This window comes from Haliaeetus leucocephalus, unplaced genomic scaffold (assembly GCF_000737465.1).
Source record: "Haliaeetus leucocephalus isolate CR32 unplaced genomic scaffold, Haliaeetus_leucocephalus-4.0 Scaffold199, whole genome shotgun sequence".
NCBI lineage: Eukaryota > Metazoa > Chordata > Aves > Accipitriformes > Accipitridae > Haliaeetus > Haliaeetus leucocephalus.
Genome location: NW_010972635.1, coordinates 9473 through 20149, shown reverse-complemented (window position 1 = coordinate 20149; position 10677 = coordinate 9473). Strand labels below are relative to the sequence as shown.

Here is a 10677-nt window from a genome sequence, read left to right as displayed (position 1 = left end):
CTATGCCTTGCTACCGGTTGCACACCAGCTGGCCTCTGCTGACTGTCCTGGCTTTTTGGCCTCCCACCTCAGACATCAGGCAACCTTGTAATTTTGGTACAGCTTGAGCAGAAGTAAGTGTCTTTCCATGACAATGCCCAGGATCATTCACCTAAGCTTAAACTTTGGAAGTTTGGGGAATATAAAGCATTGAGAAGAGGTTTTAGCTAAGACTGTGGCGTGACCTAGGAGAAGTGGAAGAGGACCAGCTGGTCCCAGCAGGTTTCCAAACTGCCCAAGCCCCTGGAATCAGTGATGACAATTCAACCCTTTCTGCCTGCAATGTGGGCAGAGGTTTGTACCAGATTTGTACCTTAGAGAAAACTTGTGTGATGGGAGGCTTGTGCCTTCCTCTCAGACTGTACAAGGACAACTCCCAGGGCCCGACACTGCACCCTTGTCACTTCTGGTACCTGTTTAGAAATTTGTACAGGCAAAAGCAGAGTCTGCAGGTAATGAATGTTTTTTCCTACTTTGAATAGCTGCCCCATTAGCCCTGGTTCGCCATCGCTTTCTCTCTTCCCCAAACATTTCCATATGTCCTTGCTCTGGGGAGAGCTGAAGTTCCCCGATAAGTTCTCTTTTGCATGTATATGCTGGCTGATCATCAGAGCACACTTCCATTTTGTCTTTATTGGGATGTCTGTTCTCCAAGTGATGAAGAGTATGGCTGATCCTTTCACTCTCAAGGCAATTGTGGTGGGGAAAAAAAGGGAAAAAATGAAGGAAGAGAATCCTTCTGACTTTTGTTTGTTTGTTTGTTTGTTTTGTTACAAGGTTCTACTTTACAACTTTTGTTCTTTTGGATTTGCCTCATATTTCCCCTTTTCTGAGTTCAACAATGAGGAGATTGGGACTGAAAAATTAGCAAAACTTCAACAGATCACATAATTCTGTATATTGCATAATTATATATTGCTTTAAAATGTGTATGTTATTTAAGAAGATTTACTCATTGTGGTGACAATTTGTCAGAGGCACAAAGTGGTGAGTGATTGAAGAACTTTTATCAAGCCAGAAAATATTTTTGTTGCTGTTGCTCGTTTTGCTCATTCTCTGATTTATTCTGTGACCTGGCCTACGAAACTCATTGAGGACATATGTATTTGGGAGGTCTGTGAAAGCAAAAAGAAGATGGCATTCAGGACCTGCACAGCTGATGTGCAGCAAAGGAAAGTGAAAGAAAAAAAATTATGGTGGGGGATTTGTCTAATTTCACAGCCTATGAGAATTTCTGCCATGGGATAATATTTGCAGATGTTGTTACAGAAAGAAGGAAGAAAGTTAGGCAGAACATTGAAAACTGGATAAAATAGCCACTATCTGACCAGGAACCCTGTACCAGCATTGGAATTTCCCTCCATTCCCTTTCTGGTGGACATTTCAGGGAATCTGTGGTATTAGTGGAACCCATGGATAGGAAAGAAAATTGTTATGTAAGCAGGGTGCAAGATATTAGATGGTTTCCACCTGAAATCACAAAAAGCTCAGTGTCTGATAGCCCACAACTCCCCTTCACCTCATGCTCACTGGCCATCCTAACACAACGTCCCCAGCTTTTACATCCTGATTCTCCTTTTCACAGCAAGCGTGGCTGGCATCATTTCATGCAATTCTTCCCTATTGCTGTAGAGCAAGGAGGAAGGAATTATTTTTCCTGCAGCTGCATAATTCTCTCACTTTATTTACAGAGGCTGAAATTAAGAAAACTCACCCTTGCACTGAATCTGTTGGCCATGGGGAGCATGGTGAAAGCAAAGAAGTGGAATTATATTGCAAATGTCAGGAGCTATGAAAAATGTAACAGACTTTAACATTCTTCTGCTGTTACTGCTGAGAGCGTCTCTCACCTGCATTCACGGAAAGTGAAGTGCCTTTTACTGAGCCCAGCTGCCACTGAGCAGAAAAGATTGCCACGCTTCCTATTTTTATTTAAAAAATACACTATGGTGTGCATCCTAATAATAAATGCACTTTCCCTCCAAATTCTCACTTTAACGATTAACCTTCAGCTCCAAGACTTAATTTAAGCCCTCAGCCTTTAAAGTGAAATCCATCATGCTCCACTAAACTTCAACCCCAAATATCCTGCTACTTATACCTTACAAGCAACTTCTACGTTGCGAATTACAACCACATCCCCTACCTTTCGTGATACCTAATGCTAACTGGTGCTGAGCCAGCCACTTGGATGTTGTTCTGAAGATGTAAAACATTAATGATGCATCTCTCCATAGCTCACTTTCCCGTGAGGTTGTGTTTCAAGGTAAGTGGTTTGCATAAGATGCCTCAGAGACCTGCATTTAGTTTATTCAGTAGTATAAACAACCTGCTGCTTTTGTGCTTCTCCCTACAGAGCAAAGAAAAGCCCATTTTATACATTAAAATTGAACGTAGCGTTTCTGAAAGATCTGTGATGGCTTTTTCTGGAGCTCAGAGCAGCTTATCTAGTTCCAGAAGGGGTCTCACAGGGCGTAAGCAGTTTCTCCCCGTACACCCCCCTCCTCACTTAAAGACCCCGTGTCCGGGAGGGAGATGAGGTCACCGCCCCTCAGCTCTGCCTGTCTCGCTGCCTGTACTGCCCAAGGCTGGGGGAGTTCGTGTCGAGGGCAGTTAGGCTTTTCTTCATGGGGTTGTTTTAATTTCACCTCGATACAGCCATCCCCACGGTTCGGACAGCAGCTCCGGGGGCGGAACCTGACTCCCCGCGACCCAATTAGCATAACCCTGGGAAGTAAAGGGCGTAAGTCCCGACTCGGACTGTTTTACTAGGAGTCACGGCATGTCGCTCCCTGCCAGGCACCGGCGAGACGGGCTGCTAACGGGCTCCTCGGCTTCCAGCCCCGCCGCGGAGAGCGGCACCGGAGGGCCCCGACGGCTCGTCCGTGCTGTGCCCGCGGGGAGCGGGGCGGCCCCGGCAGCAGGCAGAGGCGGTTCTCTCCGAGACACGGGGGCTGGGAGGGCCAAACTAAGGCTGGCATCAGAGCTAGTTCTGCTCCCGGACCCTTACAGGCAGGATCGGGGCGGGGAGGACACGAACTTCACCCTTTCCCTTCTTGTCAGGTCGGTGCTGGTAAGGCACAAAGAGGAGCGGCGGCAGATAAATGAGCAGCTCCCCCGGGCCGGGATTTGAGCAATCAGGAAATATAATCTGAGCTGGAAAGTGCCCGAGCATCTGTTGGGTTATTAATAAATTGTATGCAATCTGTCCGGGATGAACCTCGGGACGAAGGGGAACCATCTGCTCCTGAGCGGTAGCGCTAATGGTGTCTGGGGAATGAATTTAGCAAATGAAAAGCAATGGGATCGGCCAGCCGCGCTCCCGGGGTGCCTGGTGTCTGCACAGCTTTTCCAGGGTGGGACAAGACGGGGGGTCCCCCACCCCCGGGACAGGATCCCGCACGGATGCGCAGAGAACTGGGATTCAGGCCGAGCGTGGGCATCATCTGTCCAACTTCACAGGCTCGGCCAGCCCCCGGGGAACTCGCCCTCACTTTCGAGAGCCGTTCCAGAAATTAAAGGGTCCTGAGCCAGGGAGAGCCCCGCTCCCAGGGGCTGCCTTGTGTCCCCACCTCCGGGCGGGGAAGCCGATTTTACCCGCCTTTCCTCTCCGTCAGTGCTAATAGCTGCCCATAAATATTATTCTCCACGTTTTATCCTCCACTTCTAACGATGCCTGATGTGTGTTCTCGGAGCAGCTGGCGAGGATTTCCAGTTCAGCTCCTCCCAGCGCTGGCCAGCCTGAAGGGAAAGGCTGGGCTGGCTGTAAGCCAGCGCCGTGGGCAAGGCAGCAGCAAACTTGCAGCCCACCGCCGGCTGTCGGTACCCGCTATCCCCCGGCAAAATGGGGACTCGTAGGGTGCTGCGAACGCCTAGATGTCAGTTATGTTAATTGAGGAAGGCTGGGGGCGTGAACGGGTTATCATACGAGCTCTCATCGCGGGATGAATAGCCAAAATGTTTATTGCTGGAGGGTATCCCCCCTGACCGCCATCGGAGGGTGGGGGGTGGTCCGTGCCAGCAGACGTGCCTTCCTGTAGAGGAAGAACCCATGATCGGGCAGCCCGCGGGCACCGTGCCCCTGAAACACTTAACACATGAGAAAACCCGGGCTCCCATAAATCCCACTCGGAGGAACTCTTGCGTAAATTAAAGGCCAGTTGAGGATAAAACCTACAGCGACGGGACAGAGAGGCAGAAATGGAACAAGCGGGCTTGCTGGCTCTGCACAGCCTTGCCCCACCGGCGGCCGAGAGCGGGCAAAACCGTCCCTTCCCCCTTCGAGGGGGGGGAAAGCGAGAGCCTAGACCCGCTGGGGGCGACAGCACCCGCTGACCGGCTCCCGGGGGGTGGCCGCTGGCCGCTCCCCGGGTCGCTATCGCCCCGCTGGAGCCTGGAACCGGGCCCGGCGGGCGGAAAGGCTGGCGGGTACTTCCGGCGGCGGGGAGGAAGAGGCGGGAGGCCGGGGTGGAGAAGCGGTCCGTGCCGCTCCCGGGGACAGACGAGCTGGCGTGGGAGCCGTTTGGAAGTGGCTTTTTAAAAATTATTATCATTTTTCTTTATTGTATTTTTAATGCGCTTTCCGACCGGGACCGCTATTCGCTTCCCGAGGGTGGCGGCGGGGGAGCCCGACCGAGCCGGGAGCTGGGCCGCTCCCCGGGCGAGCGGCGCCAGGCCGAAGGAGCCGGGCTCGCTAAGGCAGGCGCTGGGCTCGCCGGGGAGAGCTGGGCGGCGTGGGGCTGGCAGCAGGACGCCCGCGGGAAGGTTTTGTGTGGCCCCGCGACGGGTCCCGTCACCGCCCGGGGGACAGCCTGGGTGCCAGCAGCGGTTGGGGCCACGGCGAGGGACGTCGCCGGCGGCTTCCCCAGAAACGCCGGGAGAGGGAGGCTGCAGCTCTGCCAGCGTCCTGAAGACGGAGGTGGAATGGGACGGGTTTGGTGTCCGTTCCCCGCTCCCTGAGCCTGCCCCCGTTATGTTCGGTGGTTGCTGAAGGTGACGCGCAGAAGAAGCGGGGACTAAACCCCGCGGCGGTGTGTGCTCCGGCCGCTGAGTGACCAGGTCACCCCCTTCACCGGCCTCACCGCCGGCACCGCCCAGGGCGGAACGTCCCGCTTGGAGGACCGCTGAGGTCCCGTACGGGCGGTCCCTCCTCTCTCGGTGATTAGGGCACTCTTGAATGGTGGGAGAGGCTGTTTTGAAAGCTTTCGGTCTCAGGAGGGCTTTGAAACCAGACCTCGGCTTTTCTGTGCCGTGCCCTAACCGGTAAACTGCCTTAAAGAGGCGTGAAGGACCCGCTTCGCGGGAAGGCAAATCCGACAAGGTGAGCTCGGTGCTCGCCTGCCCTTCAGGAGGGGACGGGCTCTTCCCTCCGCAGCCCCGTCGACGGGGACAGTCGCCCGGAGCCGGCTGATCTGGAGCTGCCGTGCGGCCCTTTCCACCTCGGGGCTGGTAAAGCTGGAAGCGTCCTGTGTCACGGCAGCGATTCTGCCGGAGCTGCTGCTTTTCTCCCTCTTGCCGATTCTCCCATTCTTGTCTCAAAGTGTAACTGAACTCATGCTTTGAGTTCAGCGGGGATCGAACTAGAGCTTTCCAAATACGCCTGGAAAAGTGTATTTGTCCCTCTGCTGTCTGAGGAATGACAGGAGACGAACCTTTCGGCTGGTATCTGCTATTGGGCTGTACTTGTTTTTCTAAGAATCCAGCATTCACTCTGTGAGCTCTGATGGATGAACTGAACTTGGGATGTCAAAACTCGTGGTTATGTTTTTTTGCAAGTTTAACTAGGCTTTCACCCCTTCCTGTCTATTGAAGGAGGCTCAAAGTAATGCCTGGGCACTTGGTGGGCTGTCGGGGTGTAAAGGTGAGTAGCTTTTACTGATTTTTCTGTACTGATTTCTTTCTTGATGTGGATCACCACTCCTCACGTCTTGCTGCTTAGTCAGAGGCATAGGACATACTCTGAGACTGACCAAAGTTGGAGTAGCTAAACTAAGCCTTCCACTAACTCGAGTCCTTTTTGCAGGATCATCTTGGCTTTTTCTTACAACCTTTGTGGCTTCTCATTATAGATACAAGTGCTATAAAGGGCAATTTAGTTGTACATCTGTGATAGCAGTGCAATGCTACAATGCTTAAGGATTTGCCAATGCCACCGACTGCTGCTCAGGTTGTAGCTAGATTTCATCAGAATGTGAGACTTTCACATGGACTAGATTTGAGTAAGCAAGAAACAATTCTTTCAACGTCTAGGTTGTCCTGGATTCTTTATCTGTTTCTTTGCATACAGAAACACCTTTATCCCTAGCTAAGCTCAGATCGTTGTGGGACCATTTATTCCAGCTGCTGCTTGCTGGATGTAGAAATAGTGGAGACAAGCGTTCAGACCACAGGAAAAGGGACACTAATAGACATCCTTGACGTCAGTGCTTGTCATCTCATTAAGAGCTGTTTACTGATTTAAAACATCCTACTACATTTTACAGCAAGCTTAACTTAGACCCTAGCATGGCTCTAAGACATTTGAAGATAAAATGGTGCTCTTTTTGCTGACATTGGCATTATATTTTCATCCCTATGAATATGGCATGAAATATTCCTCCAGAGAAAATCTACTTATTCCAGGTAAGTGGATTAACTTAGCAAGTGGATAAGTAGAGAAAACCAAACCAAACCTATCCTGCTTAAACACCTCTCATCCTGGACTCACATGGAGTGAGTGTGATGAATTTGTTGATAGAAGATCTGTCCTGGCATCTCTTCCTATCCACGAGTCAAGACAGTGATCGCTACCCAAACCTTTATTTCCTTTTGCTACAGGAATTAAACTGTCAGAAAACTCCAGGAAACTCAGAGGTCGAGAATGTGTCTCCAGATTAACTTGGCAAAAATCGTGCCTTGTAGAATCTTACTTGTTGGTCCTCCGTTATCAAAAGATCAATTCTGTTACCTGCACCTGGAAAAAGTTAACAAATGCTGCTCCACTTGATAGGATAATTTGTCTGTTTACCTGTGTTCTATGGTAATGACAGTGTGAGACTGCAGAAAATCCGTGTGTAGACCTAAACAATGGAAGAGAATGACAAAACTTATGTGGATGTTATGAATGGGATAAGATGCTAATGGGCTTAATAAGTCCAAGTCCCTGACAGCGGCAGTGTCTGCCAGAGGTCCCTTTTGCTGTTTACCATGGGCTGCTCTGCTCGAGAGCAGCGCTGGAGGGAAAGACCAGTCTTCATCTTCAAAGGCTGAACTTCCACAAGGATTTGGGATATGAGACATGATCTGTCCGAATGTCTTCCCTGGGGAGAAAACCCTGTCACTGGTCGGGATAAGGAAATGCAGGTAAGTTACAAAGACAGAGTAGGAAGAGTTCGTCTTTGCGTTTTGATGGCATAGGCCATACAGAAATGGCATTCGGGACGGATCTGGAATGAAGACATCATTGCTGTCCACGGAAAGCCTGACTACCTTCAGCGGCAGATTTCCATATGAATCGGCGGCGCTGTGGAGATCAGTCGGGCAGGAATACAAAAAGGTCAGTAGGCACAATCATGTTGAATAATCTTTTGAACTGTGGTCTGTGTATGTGAGCTGCAGAGGTAACGGCAGAAGTTGCTCTCATCCTTAGTCCTGCTGCGGGAAGCGCGGTGGCCGCGGGGCCGGTGGCTGTGAATGCAAACGGGGGCGGACAAGAGCTGTGTGGGCAGGCGGCGCATTTTACCCTGAAGCTTCAAATGGTGGTCGAAAATCCTCCCGCAGCCGCGCTCCCGGCTTTGTTGGGGTGGGAGAGCGGAGGACGGTAACATTTATTCCAGTATCCTGCGACACAGACGAGCCTCCGGCAGGAGGCGAGCACGAATGGAGAGCACAGATAGAAAAACTCAGCCCTGTCTCATTTAAAGGAAGATCTCGCCCGTGACTGGGCTCTTTGCTGGCTCCTCCCAAGGGACTGGAGTCACCACGCGTGTTGACTGCGTCTCCTCTCACCTCTGCCCTCCCGTGTCCCCCTCGGCTCCGAGTAGAAGGAAGTGTGGAGTAACCTGCGTTTCTCAGAGTCTGCTCTGCTTGTGTGTCCCCTTTCTGCTCAGTGTTTCATAGTAGGGTGGTCACCTGCGCTGTCAGCAGAGCTGATGGGTAACAGGGAGTATCTCCTGTGGAGGAGTTACCGCCGAATCATTTGACCCTCCTCTTCTCTCAGAGGAATGCCGGGGGGGGCGGGGCGGGCAACGACCGCAGGAAGGGGATACCGTTTTCCCTCTTCATTCTACCCTCAATCTTTACAAGACTTGCTCACAGCACCAACGTGTGAACGCCCTCATCCCGATGGCTTGGTTAGGAAACACTTCTTGCAACAAAATATACCTAGAAATGTATAGAACTGCATGTAGAACGCCCCTGTTTTTGGAAACACTTCAATTAAACCTCAGCGTTTCTGATAAAGGAACCCCAATCACGGTCAACTTGGGACCTATCCTATTAATTGAAAAATATGTTCAATATAACTTATGGCAAGACCATTTCATTAGGAAAACAAGTGTGACATTAATTTCTGGCTACTTAAACTGATGACAGGGGCTACGACTCCCAAGATGAATAGAGGTGACAATAAACACAAGTTTAAAAGAAAATAAAGCGTCTCCGAGAAGAATTAAAGTTCGATGGGATTTTTCTGCCTGTTTTAACTGAAGAACAAAATTCAGGCCTCAAAATTAGTGGCGACTAGCAAAAAGCACCATGTTTCAAACTGGCAGAAGGGTGCTCTACGAAGAAGCTGAGGGGAATCCTATGCACTTCTCCTAAACCAATACAGTGAAAATGCTGGGGATAAGATTTCGGAAACAAAGCGAGAAAGAACTTCAGTGCATGGAATGGAAAATGACAAAGATGAAACAAAAGAGCACGATACCGTAAGAGGCAATTCGTGCAGAGAGCCACATGATGGCGCTCTGACCTAAAAAACTATGATAAAAGCGAGAGAAGGGCGGGCAAAACACCTCACAGTACACGTAAAAAAAACCGCAGATGAAAAAAAGAGCAGCGGAGAAGAGGATGCGCAGCCCCTGAGAAAGCATTACTGCACACTGCACAACTAAACCCGGTTCCATACAAAGATCCGTAACGAGACGGTGAGGAGAAATAGGAATCGGTGACGGCGATGGGCATTTGTGGACCACCACGGCAGTGCTGGGGGCCCGTGGTGCGGGTGCTGGTGCTGCAGGCGGCCTGGGCGCTGGGCGGCGGGCAGGTGCGCTACTCGGTGCCGGAGGAAGCCAAGGCCGGGACGGTGGTGGGCCGGCTGGCGCAGGACCTGGGCCTGGAGGCGGGCGAGCCGGAGGCGCGTCGGCTGCGTCTGGTGGCGCAGGGCCGGCGGGCGAGCGTGGAGGTGAGCGGGGCGAGCGGGGCGCTGGTGGTGAGCTCGCGGCTGGACCGGGAGGAGCTGTGCGGGAAGAGCGCGCCGTGCGCCCTGCGGCTGGAGGTGCTGGTGGAGCGGCCGCTGCGCGTCTTCCACGTGGAGCTGGAGGTGACCGACATCAACGACAACGCCCCGCTCTTCCCCGCCGCCCGGAAAAACCTCAGCCTCGCGGAATTCACCACGGTGCCCGGTTCTCGGTTCCCGCTGGAGGGCGCGTCGGATGCAGATGTCGGAGCCAACGCGCAGCTCTCCTACACCCTCAGCCCCAGCGAGTATTTTACACTCGATGTTAAATCCTCTGACGAGAACAGGAAATCCCTGTTCCTGGTGCTCGCGAAATCTCTGGACCGAGAGACGATGCCTGAGCACCGTTTGGTGTTGTCGGCGAGCGACGGGGGCCGTCCGTCGCTGACGGGCACGATGGAGCTGGTAATCTCGGTGCTGGACGCCAACGACAACGCGCCCCAGTTCAACCAGTCGGTGTACAAAGTGCAGCTGCCGGAGAGCGCTGCAGAGGGGACGCTGGTGGTGCGCGTGAACGCCACGGATCCGGACGAGGGTGTCAATAATGAGTTCTCTTACAGCATCGTTAGTTCCCTTCCTGGTGTTAGCAGAGATGTCATCACCATTGATCCCAAGACGGGCGAGATCAGACTGACGGGCGCCCTGGACTTTGAAAACGTCCGTTTACACGAGATACAAATCGAAGCGAGAGACAAAGGCTCGCCCCCGCTGTCAGGTCACTGCAGCGTGGAGCTGGAGGTGCTGGACGTGAACGACAACGCGCCGGAGGTGTGGGTGACGTCGCTGTCGGTGCCGGTGCCGGAGGACGCGGCGGTGGGGACGGTGGTGGCGCTGCTGAGCGTGTCGGACCGGGACTCGGGGGCGAACGGTCGGGTGCGCTGCGCGGTGTGGCCGGCGGCGCCGTTCGGGCTGGTGGCGACGTTCGCGGGCTCGTACTCGCTGGTGCTGCGGGAGGCGCTGGACCGGGAGCGGGTGTCGGAGTACGAGGTGGAGGTGCGGGCGGAGGACGGCGGGGCGCCGGCGCTGCGCGCCAGCCGCGGGGTGCGGGTGCCGGTGTCGGACGTGAACGACAACGCGCCGGCGTTCGCGCAGGCCGTGTACACGGTGCTGGCGCGGGAGAACAACGCGGCGGGCGCGGAGCTGGCGCGGCTGTGGGCGCGGGACCCGGACGAGGCGGGCAACGGGCGCGTGAGCTACTCGGT

General features: G+C 53.1%; 1 protein-coding gene across 1 annotated transcript in view; it reads left to right on the top strand.

The window, feature by feature from the left end:
• The first annotated feature begins 9193 nt into the window (after nt 1-9193).
• LOC104830821 (protocadherin alpha-2-like) overlaps nt 9194-10677 on the top strand; it is a 2539-nt gene continuing 1055 nt past the window's right edge. Inside the window, 1 exon segment of the mRNA XM_010565982.1 lies at nt 9194-10677. This exon segment is cut by the window's right edge and continues 5 nt beyond it. Coding sequence (XP_010564284.1) covers nt 9194-10677 — 1484 coding nt within the window.